General features: G+C 39.0%; 1 protein-coding gene across 1 annotated transcript in view; it reads right to left on the reverse strand.

Annotated features, from left to right (window-relative positions):
* LOC111325551 (CUB and zona pellucida-like domain-containing protein 1) overlaps positions 1-10,230 on the reverse strand; it is a 10,281-nt gene extending 51 nt beyond the window's left edge. Inside the window, exons 1-10 of the mRNA XM_022929380.2 lie at positions 10,011-10,230; positions 7,924-8,277; positions 7,198-7,236; positions 6,354-6,722; positions 5,589-5,684; positions 4,890-4,946; positions 3,740-4,105; positions 2,771-2,993; positions 1,986-2,248; positions 1-1,429 (exon numbers count right to left, since the gene is read on the reverse strand). The exon at positions 1-1,429 is cut by the window's left edge and continues 51 nt beyond it. Of these exons, the coding sequence (XP_022785115.2) occupies positions 1,251-1,429; positions 1,986-2,248; positions 2,771-2,993; positions 3,740-4,105; positions 4,890-4,946; positions 5,589-5,684; positions 6,354-6,722; positions 7,198-7,236; positions 7,924-8,277; positions 10,011-10,089 (2,025 nt within the window). The 5' untranslated portion in view covers positions 10,090-10,230 and the 3' untranslated portion in view covers positions 1-1,250. The remainder of the gene's footprint in view (positions 1,430-1,985; positions 2,249-2,770; positions 2,994-3,739; positions 4,106-4,889; positions 4,947-5,588; positions 5,685-6,353; positions 6,723-7,197; positions 7,237-7,923; positions 8,278-10,010) is intronic.
* Between the last annotated feature and the right edge of the window lie 1,772 nt (positions 10,231-12,002).

Genomic DNA, 12,002 nt, shown 5'->3' on the forward strand with positions numbered 1-12,002 from the left:
CGTCACGACAATCTCACAAGAGGATTAGCTGAAAGATTCTAGCTATACTTTCAAATATAACTTGACCCACAGATTAAACGTTTACGAATTCGTTTGGTTTTCATTCCAGCGCTAAAATGCTAACTTCTTCCTCCATGATCACCTTGTTTACTTCTGTGAATCGCTTGACTGATCTCAACCTAAATATCGATTTGTTTAGACTCAGCAGGTTTGCTTTAATTTAATGTAAAGAGAAGGGCAAAATGTTTATCAAACAGTACAAGTGTGATGAACTTAGCTCTCACAATGGATAATATAAAGTTCGGTCTTAAACAAGACACAGTATGATGCAATATACAAGAGGGTCAAAAACCTTTAAATAAGCCGCTAAGTACACGGCTATGCCAAGTAACCCTTTCATGCCCTGTTAACCACTCCTGAATTTCTTACCGAGCCCAATTGAGCAACCATTGGGACAAGGGCCATGAAATAATCAGTGAATGGTAAGCTATTTACAGCTGAGTTTTGTGCGAGTTGGCTCTTGTTTCTTTGATATGCCACAAATTCAGCATGGTACAAAAAAAAAATTTCAAAACGAAACTTTTAAAACTAAAAAAGTAAATATTTTTTAATTTTGAAAAGACAACGCGATTTGATACAGACTTCAAGGCTAGATGCCAAAGTCTAGGTGCCATCAAAACGTTTCTGGGGAACATTTGAGAGTCCTCGCTTGCTCCACAAAAGCGATGCTCTTTTAAAATGAGGCAAACTCCTGGATAGTTAGGAGAAAAATAAAACTTTCTAGAGTAACAGAGTGTACGATGGACTATCGGAATGATGACAGGGGGGGGGAGGGTAGATAGAAAAGAGAAAGAACTCGTTGCCTATCAGCCACTCAGGAAAAGTAAGAGTTTAACTTATTTTCAATGAGGAATGAAGCAGGTGAAGTTACTGTTTTGCATTGGAAATCAACTGAAAATTTGTTGATTCCCGAGGATAAGAAAATGTGCTATTCATAATGCAGGTTAATGTGGACAGTGAAACCATCGGCGAAGCAGCGCCAACGTTGTCCCGACACAAGTTCTACTCTTACGTAGCGATAACATAGAGGAAATTCCTTGAGCAAGAAAAATAAAAAAAAAGGAAAACTAAATGTCTCATTACAACGGAGAGACCACGTTGTATCCTGAACGCAACTTTCAAGTTTAAGGTATCCGGCCAACCCCTTCTTGAAGTGAGCATTTCTCCCCTGTAGCCTGCAGCTGACCAGTCTACATTTCTTCACTAACAATTAGGGACAATCCTTGGCCCGAGGATTTTCGACGTCGGCTAATGACGATCACAGTGATAATGAGCCCAATGGCAACTGTTCCTAACACTCCGACAAGAATTCCCACAATAGAAATCATACTATTGTCAGAGTCTGACTGGTTGTACTGGTTCTCTTTAACTGTGTGGAAGAAGAGAGATAAAGTTGATTAGTTAAAGCTGGCTGTACTGGTTCTCTTTAACTGTGTGGAAGAAGAGAGAAAGTTGATCAGTTAAAGCCTGTAGGAGTACTTAAAGAAAACCTCATAAATCGCTTTCATGCTATCGGATTCTGAATGACAGAAATAAAATGTTGTTAGCCTCAAATTTTAACCGGTATCAGCATCAGAACTGAGCTTACTTTTAAACGATTCTGATACCTCACAAAAGATCGAGAGGTAGAAAAAAGCGTTAGAGCTCAGGCTGATCGAGTAGTTTAGAAAAATTAATATAGGAATAGTTTACATGAAACATTCAATAAACTGAATAGACCAAGGATATGTTGGCTACAGTAATAATTCGTTTAAGAGTTGTACCAATATGACTGCTGTGGATACCGGTAAATCTGTAAGGGGTAAACCGGCTATAGAAAAATGAAGCAAGCGACAAACTTGTCGCTCAAAACACCTCTAAATTCAGATTAAGTAGATAGTTAGCACGTATCCATTATTTTCCGTGAACACTTCTCTTTCACTCACCAGCTTTATTCTCAACGACTTTTGGTTTCAGGGGTCCAATGTAGAGACTGGCATCAAAGTCCTCTTCCGTTGATCTCGTTCTTCTCCTTGTGGGCTGACAACCTTTGGCACACCTTGACTCGCCGTCGTCTTTGCGACAAATCGTCAACTTGCAGTGAACATAGATATCACTAAAGCTTTCCGCGAAGCGAAAAGCAGCGATATTGAAGAAGTGTTCTGAGCTTTGACCATACTGGTATTGTAAAGTATTGTCTTTTGAACAGCTAAAAAAAAAAAAAAAAAAAGAAAGATTACCCTTAACATTTGATCAATCTTAATTTCACCCTTGTCCAACTGACGATATCGTCTCCGTCAAACGTATAACAGATCTTCTTTATAACGCAGTTAATATCTCTGATGATTTGGACAAGGAAGAAATTTCTCAGTTCCCACATAAGATTTGAGCTCTGGAACGTGATCCGACTGCGCTGTCAGAAACCTAACGATTGAACCACGGAAAATTGGGCCATTTAATTGTCACGTGTCTTGCTAACTGGATAAGTATACTATAAGGCGAAATTGACGATTTCTACTTTATTCATGTGTGTTTAGTACGTATAAAAGGTGTTTCCAAAGAGCTTGTGACACTTTAAAATCATGTTTAAGCCCTCGATCAAAATCTTCTTGTTTCTTTATTTCAGAGTCTTTTCCCGGCAAAAAAGTCTTTCCATAGCCTTATTCCTAAGGCAAAGGTTCGTGGAACTCATGGATTGGCTATAAGATTTCAGTCTAGATATGTAACTTACGCTTTATCTATGATAACGTGGTCGGGAGTAGAGTCGAAATTAGGCGATGCTGTGGCCTTGCAAACATCCGGGAACACAACCAAATCAGTATCTTCAGACTCCACTCGAAAGCCATAATACATTTTTTGGCCCAAACCAACTTCCTTTGGGAATTGTGTGACAGTTACGTTGTTGTTTTCGTCTTCATACATGTCCATATAGTAGGTGAAGTTACCAACACCCTCTGATATATTAAACAAGTAATGAAGACCTCAGTTTCTCTCTGCGTGTATTTCCCTATAGTTTTGCCCGTTAACACATATTGCGGCTTACTTTACTCACTGCTTTTACTTGATTAATCTCAAAATACCCCTCCTATTAACAAAAAATTTGATCATGGATTTGTTGGGCTATTCAGTTATAAGTTTACAATAAATGAGATGTCGGCAGTGCCCTGAAGCTCATTGTTATTTTCTTGGGAGAGGCGTTTTTACCTTGGTGTAAGGGGGTATTCGGGAAGAAAGCGGGATATTAGTACTTCAACGATTCTTGAGGTTAACTTAATCTCAAGAGCCAAGAAGGGTCCAAGCTCCCCTTAGCCAACCATTTTGCGAGTGGATCAAAGCCGTTTACAAGGTTAGGGTTAGTGTTAGAAACCAGTACGGTAGGAAAACCTTACCCAGATATTCCCTTAGAATGATGAAGTGGGAGTATGTAAAGCTGCTGAGGAAGCGCTATGTTTCAGGCGGCGGAGAGCAAATGAATAAGCCAGTTACTTAATAATGCAAGTTTGAAATAAGGTACAGATGTTTAGTAAAGCTGTAGTCAAGTTTCAGCAGTGGAAAACCAAACCTGCTTCTCTCGAACATCTTTTACTTGACCGTGTACCTGATACTTGCAAAGATTGCACACAACAGTCATAAATAAGACAAAGAGCGCGTGAGAAGAATCCTCATTACAATTATTCTAAATGAATACCATCTACTTTACCTGTATCTGTTAGGATCTGAACAACTCGAGGGTTGTAAGAAACTTTAGAGAGGATGGCTTTCTTGTTATATCCACAGTGAAAAGGGATAATCTCCGTGTGCTCACGAGTTATCGCCTCGTCTTCGGCCGCCTCACCGGCTTTGAGGTAAATTTTGTTCTTGTAGTATATCTTCTCACGATCGTTGACGTGTCTAGTGTCGCAATCCTCAAGTCCAAACTTGAAAGTCACCTTTAAGTCGTCTTTGTAACCAGGAACACAGTTTCTGTCTTCAAGGTGAAGAGAAGAGTCGTTGAAAACGATTCCAGGGAAATCAGAAATCTTCAGAGAGACCTCGATGAAGTCAGGTCGGCAAACCACGTCTATTTCTAAAATCAAAACGAAAAAAAAAAGGCAAGTCTTCATGAATAACTGAATTTAACTGAATTTCTTTTCAAAAATTTCAATGGATAACATCCAAGCCTTAATTACATTAATTACAGTTATTTTCCCTCACTATAAATGGAGAAGTAACAATTGTTTTGTAAATCTATTTGGGAAGTACCTTACGGTACCAGTAACTTTTTATTGATAATTTCAGTTCAGGACTGTCTATAGCTTTGTTGGTTTGTTTACAATTGCAATATTTATCCACGCCTCCTTTTTTCATTCCTAATAGACGTGTATCAGCATAGTACAGTACAGGCTGCAAGAATAGCAGCATTACACGCGCGTTTCATGCAGGTAAATCCGCCATATTGCGCACAATTTACATGCAAATTACGCGCGTTAGGCGCGTTACACACGAGTAAAAGAAATACACGAAAATGCGTGTAAAAGATTACACGAAAATGCGTGTAAAAGATTACACGCAAATTCTTAGATGTGTATCAACCGACCTTTCGTACTAATTAACAACAATTCACCTCAGTGGAGGAGAAAAAAAGAATGACTTTTGAATGATTACAATATTTTCAGGCGCAAATCCCGAGCGATTTGCTCGAAGGTGGAAAGCATAGGGTATTTCGGACTGCGAGTAGCTAATCAGAGTGCGCCTACAACGCTATTAATATTCACTGTGTGATTAAGTTCTAAACCCCGACATAAAAATTATTACTCTTTGGTTATATAAATATAGAACTTAAGGATCGAAATTAAAGATGAACCACTCACTAGCTTCGGCATATAAAGTTATGTTTCCTCCATCAGTTGGCCGTGAATCGTCTATAGCTTGAAAAGGCATAACGCAATAGATGAGCATATGTGAGCATGCAAGCGTGTACAAACAACGGTGCATATGAATAGCCGAATGGAAGATTTCTGTAAAAAAAAAGGTGATTTGGCTGCTCTTTTTTACAAAGGCCCGAGTGACACTTCAGATGACTTAATTATCGAACAAATTTTTCTGTAACATAATTGCTTGATTAACAGTGTTTGGGAAACAGGAGGGTTATAATTCACGGAGAAAAAACGCAGAATTCTCCATCTTTCGAGACCAAGGTTGTAGTCGTGGCCAACGTATGTCAATCGACGTTACGTCACATTGTAGTTGAATTACTTTCACTCATTTATAATGACGGCTTCGGCTTCTTCTTCCCTTCTAACATTCACATACTTATGTTTTGAATTCCTGTCACTCATTTACAATGGCGGTTTCTTCTTCTAGTTCCTTCTAATATTCACATATTTATGTTTTGACTAGCTCTACTAAAAGTAGTCCCCTCGTATGATATAATGCAGGCATGATAACGTGATTTTAACCGGTCGATTTTTCTCTCCCTCGGTCGGTGTTCGATTGTACCGAAAGAATCAACGTGCATCAGGAGTAGTCAGTTTTTATGTTGAGATAAAGAGTGGTTCAAAACTGCTTACCTGACGACTTGCAAACCTCCCCTTGTGCATTGAAGCCAGTTGGATCGAAGTCTTTTAAAGGACAATTGGTGTTTCCAGAGGGACATTCTTCAGGAGCTAAATGAAGTTTTAGGAAAATTAATCACATACAAGAGAATATAATCTCTGGTCACATACGGATATGAATGGGTTGAAACAAGGCGAAATGGAGCCAGCAAAAGTTAACTTTCATGATCTGTTTTGAAGAGGGCGCGAGGGGGAGAGAGGGGGGTAAGGGGTGAGGGAAGCGAATTATTCTCGATGTTATTTGTCTGAATACAAACGAGAACAAATGAGAACAACAAATGAGCAGACAATGGTATACAATGGTAGGAACGGGGAGAATACGTCAAAGGAACCCAATTTCTCGCCAAAATCATTGTTCAGGTAATCAAAGCATTTCACACGACAACTTTTAGAATTAGATTTCACCTGAGTGTGCCTGAAAACCATTACTTTATTTGTTCACCGTAAAAAACGACTCTGCAACACATGGAAATAAAAGTATAATCTGCACGGGATGACCTAAAGTGTGCTAACACGTATATCGATGTAATTCCGAGAACGAAATAAACTTCGCAAGACCTTAAACGCAATTGTACGGAGAGTCTAGGATATGAAGCACTTGCGTTTTTTTCCTGCGGAAAATAGATTTCCTCTCAAATCTGCTCCTGTCATCGCTCCAAGATCTTGCTTAAGACTTGATAAAGAAATTTACAAATCTAAAAAAGACCGACGCAAACTTACACAGTGCTTGGTAGGTAGCATAAAAACCAGGCCAGTTGTTTTCCCTGTAAGTTCTAAAAGTCACGAACATCGTCTCCTCAGAAGTAATAAACGAAAAAAGGGACTGGCATCCGCAGAGTTTTTTGATATCCCTGGTTTTGTTTTCACGCGACTCGCTAATGGTGATGCTGTCATCAAAGCAGTCATTTGGGCGCTTGGAATATCGATAGTTTTCAATACCGAGAAAACGAATTGCAAATTGTATACGGTAGCCAGGAGGTGCAGCAATATTCCACGTACAATATTCTTTGGCACCATAGTTCTTAGGGAAGTTAGGGCTGCTTATAACACCTGAGAGTCCTCCCAGATGGTTGTCATCTGTACATAGATCTAACAATTACGAGGAAAAATAAACGTCATTAAAATACCACGCGTAAAATATAGAAAATTCTTTGATCTCCTGACGTTTCAATCTTACCAAGATATCTTCAGTTTATGATGCAACATTGAAAAAACCTGTCACAGCAGTTTGGAACAAATGTTCAAAGGTACGCAAATAACATTTTCGATCTTAATCTTGAGATACAATGAGGAAATCTACTGCGAGGATCGTGCATCATACGAATCTTAATCTTGTTGAATCTCATCAAACTTCAAAGTGATTTACGCATGCCAATCTTCAGAGTACAGCTATTTCAAATTGCGATTTTCATGTACATTTGGCTTATACAGGGACCAACAACAAGACAAAAAATATTAACATTTACAATCTGTGGGAAATTTACTCGGAAAAAAAAAGAGTTGAAGCTCTGTCCTGCAGCCAACGAGAGCCGCTCAAATGTAAAAGTACTAATCTTGAACTTACTTGGTAGATTTCCTCCCGGGCTTGAGCAGGTAACAGTCTCTGTTAAATTAATGCAAAAATTTCCTTGTGATGAGCAAAATAAACTAATCAAAGTGACGTAGGTGATGGGGTCTCTTCCTCCCTCTTGATCGAGTGAATATAGTGGAAACCCTCTAAACCGGACCATCATTAATTTCTATCAAACAAAAAATCTGTAAAACATTTTCTCTGTTTTTAACCTCAGAAACCTTCAGCTCCGGAAACCAGACGCTTTTTTCAGTCTGTAATCACATAATAACAAAGAAATTGACATCGTTAAACCGGAAGTGAAAGGTTTAAGCTTGCCGCCAAAATCAAATCACGTTTTAAACGTGATTAAAATTAAAATTGTAATCATACTGCTGTAAATCCCAATCAAAAGTGAGAAATGCACATCAGCTAATTACTCATTGTTCTATCGCAGCAAATAAATCTAAAGTTTACAATTGTGCCGCTGTTGTTGGTAAAACCTCAGTACTCCGGACATTCCTCTAAACCGGACATTTCCCCCGCATCTTCAAATAAGCTTCTTTCGATTGGTTGTAAACTATTGATGCAGTCCGGCCAAAGTCCCCCGTAAAGTGTTGTGATGCACATTTGATCATATTCAAATGTTAATTTGCGCGATAAAAATATCAAATTATTATTATTATTAAAGTGGAAAAGACTAACATATAATACATTAACTGATACATTACATTAACTTACCAGATTCAATCGCTCTATATGCAATCCTAAGCTCGTTGCTCGTTCTGAAAGTGGCAGACACCGTTTTCAAAAGAATCGCATTCCCCCTTGAGAACAGAGTGAGGGAGCCAGTAGTACAGGAACCATATCTTCCCATCATGGGACTTTGGTCATCAGCACCATCGTGAATAACCAAATGATCATCTAGACCTGCAAACTTAAGAGCCTCGATTGTTATCGCCAGTCGGAAATTCTCAGGAGCCTGGATCTTATAGGCGCAAGAACTGCCGGTAGAGCCATCCGGGAATTCAGGTGTGGATATGACACCGGGGACCTGGGCGTCGATGTCAATGTCGGTGTTGGAAGGAGAACAAACTGAAACGTCAAAATATGTTCGTGACTGAATGAATACACCCCGCTGTTTTAAAAAAGATTGGAATTAAGGGTGCATCTGTACAATGGGAGTGACTTTAGAACCCCACTGCTGCTCATGTCGTAAACATTGTCGTGATAATGACCCGATATTCAAAACTAACCAGGCGAAAAAAAGCAGCAAAGTCATTGTTATTTAAAAAATACTTAAAGCTACTCCAGATAAATTCCAGAACTGAGTTTTTGACAGAGGAACATCGGCGGCACAACGCTCGAGTGCAGCCTCCATTCCAGTGTTGCTTACAACAGGGGTCTGATAAAACCCACGAGGGTTTGACGTAGTTTGGAAGATGCCTCACTTTTTGATCAATGAAACATTTCCCATCCGAAAAGTACGTGCTATCTGCTGTAGCCGTCATGTAATGCATATCAAATGAGCTCCTAAGCCTGCGAATACAGTTTTTTCTGCAAAAATCTTTAAAAACCTCACTCTCTCTTACTCTTTTCAACTGTACGAGAAACCACTTAATAATGTAGACACTGCTGTAGCTCACGTAGGTGTCATTTATGTGTCAAGCTTGTCTACTTTGAAGAAAGCTTTGGAGTCACATCACAATGGTTACAATTCACGGGCGTGAGTAACCATTCGTTTTGCATTTTGATTAGCTGAAGTTCGCGGAGGTAAAAACGAGTCTTGCTTTATTTAAAACCGATATGAACAGTTTTTACCTCTTGTTGTTGACGTTCAGTAGTGGTAAATATGTCAAAAATTTTAGAACTCGATTCAAACAAAAGTACAGAAGGAAAATTCATACTTTTAGTACTTTATCTCCTAAAAGATTTCAAGGCGAACAATGACCGAATCGTTTTAAACGTGCTTGTCAACATAAATCAGAGGCAACAAGGCAGAAGTTTCTTTAAAGTAATGAAAGGGAACTAAAGGTCAAGTTTATTTGATAGCAATAACTCCAAACTTTGCATGCATAACAGAATATGTATCAAACCAAATCACTTAGTTGCCTAATTAAAATGAAATTTCGCAACATTTTCAGTTTAAACTATTTCGCCGCGGGCAAAGTGTATTATGGCTCAATTACTTTGGGGTAACGAGAAACCGTTGGTTTGAGGAAAAAAAAAATTATTTCAGTGATAAGAGCTCTCGTCCTACAAACTACAAAATATCATTGTAAAATCGACTTGGCATCAAATGGCACCTCGTGAGAAAAGAAAAGCCGCTAAAACGAAAAATAAAACTACTCTCTTGGACCAAACACCTTTAGGCCAGTGACGGCTAATTTTCGTGGGAAAGAGATTCTCTCCCATGAGTTGATTACTACTATAGAGGGAGCAACAAGTTTGACTCTTCGGTTCCGAGTTTATAATGCAACAATAACTTGCACTCCATGAAAATCTCTGTCCAAAAAGAATTGAGAAATAGTTTTGTGAGCCGCTCGACCAGAATTTTCGAAATGGAACTACAAGTGCGAACTCCGCTTTAAAGCTTTAGGATGAAACTGAGCAGCCCTTCAACTCCAATAGCATTCAGTGTGTATTATTAATCTGTTTAAGCCAGATTTGCACTAGTAATCCGAAAGATGAACAAGCTGCAAGTATCAGTGACCCTTCTCAAAAAGACTTGCCTGACTTCGTCTACTCCAATGAATCAGGTACATGCCGCAGAATTATGGTCAAAATCACATCAAGACGTACCAAAATGAAACAAATTCGAAACATACCTGAACCGTCTGCCTCTGATATAGAATACACCCACACTACACCAACCAAGAGCAACTTTCGAAGCAGCAGTGGATTCATGTTTCTGCCCTCCTTCGAAAGTAGGTCACAGTAACAGCTTGTCCGGGAAAAGAGTCCACTTGTCACAACTTCGGTCGACAGCAGCAACAGCAGAGAATGTTCTGGTGGCGATTTCTTTCTTTTGTTTGCCTGATCATAAATGCAAATTAGTCGTAGTGTGGCGCTGCACATGCAAACATGCTTCACCAGCGAGGTCCTTTCCGTGCATATCAATAAAGCGTGATCAATAACAAAGAATTGCTCCTTAGACAGCGGTCTATCCTGGGCGACATTCAGTCCGCTATCTTCTCTCTGTTACGCTCAACATGACAACTCTCCTGGCCAAGATAACAGAAAGTAATATGAAAATTAAGCAATAACGCTTTAAACAGATTTTCCAACATTCGGTTGATGAATGCAGAGAAAGAAAAGGGATCGAAATTGTATTTTGATGTCGTTTAGCAAAAATAAATTTATTTTTACGTTCACCAAACAAATGCAGACAAAAAACCTTGGAAGTACCATTGATCAAGATCTCAGACGTTGCTTTCGCCTGATTTCACATCTTTTGTTTATCTTGTGTTTGTACCAAAGTGAACAAAGGTATCAGGCTATCTTTGTGTCGTGAAATACCGACAGGAAATATCATTATTTGACATTGTTCGTTTATATTCAATCGGGAGTGCAGTGATCTGGCCAGTTCCAGGTTACTAGGCGACAATTATACCATGACAGGTTCAATTGTCGAAAATTGTCACACAAAGGAAATTTTTTTTTCCGAATTATGCCCAAAATCTCAATGTTAGCTACACCTCATCGAAAGGTTTGGGTCAAGAAAGCGTTTAGCAAACTAGATGTCCTTAAAGTTTGATTATACAAATTGCGAGAAAAGGAAGCTTCTGACGGAAAAGGTGGAGCGTAATACTAGTAATATACCATGCTGCAAACGTGGATCCACTTTCTTCCATTTTCTTTGTTCCTTGTTTCCAGTCTCAATATCCAGCGGGAGGATCAAGGTAACTGAACTTACCCTCTCCCCCAATTAAAACTTTCTACATCTACCCCTAGAGAAGAATAATGTCACAACAAATGTCGCCTTATTGCACTTTGAAATACATCCAGGGGGGTGGAGTGAGGGAATCCGAAAACTTCTCCCCCTCTCTTCCTGCTATGAAAGACTTTCTATATCCGCCCCCGGGAAAGACCAAACGTCATAATGGTTGTCGCCTTGGAGCAAATTGTGCGGCATACAACATACACTCTTCAATACATGATTTGGACTTGAGCCCCAGTTGAGGTCAGTGCCTTGCAATTGGTTCTTAAACAGAACAATTTTTTTTATCCCCATGCCTCTACACTTTAGGGTGAACAAATAGTTACTAGAGATCTGCTGGGCAAACCCGAGGGGACAATCTGCGATGGACTACCTTCCCAATAAGGTTGGGTGTGTTCAATAATAATCTTGTTTGATAATGTTATTGAAATCGGGTCGGGCTAACCTTCACAGACATTTCAGCCAGTCTTTGTCTTTCTTGATTTTGATCTGACCTTTTCTTCTCAATATGTTTCCATTGCTTTAATCTCTTGTTCGTTTTATTTTTTTTATTTTTTTTATTTTCGGAGGGTGGAGGGAAATTTCTGTTTATTTTTTAGGTTTTTTTTTTCTCTGCTGTTTTCTCCTTTGAAATGAACAAAAATTTTTGCGAATTATTTATTAAGTGACTGTTTGTTAAAATTTCAAATTAATCCGTGCTCAGATTTAACTGACATAGCTGAGTGGAAGTTATGACCAGAGGAAAATGAAATCCTTTCCCATGACTGTCAATGTTTCCTTAGAGTCCAGACTTGTTGTAGAGAGCCGTGACTCAGGTCTAACAAGTGCCAAAGATTATTCTTACTAAAGGAAAATAGAGTTAAAGTCAAAACTAAACAGC

The sequence above is a fragment of the Stylophora pistillata genome, chromosome 7 (assembly GCF_964205215.1).
Source record: "Stylophora pistillata chromosome 7, jaStyPist1.2, whole genome shotgun sequence".
NCBI lineage: Eukaryota > Metazoa > Cnidaria > Anthozoa > Scleractinia > Pocilloporidae > Stylophora > Stylophora pistillata.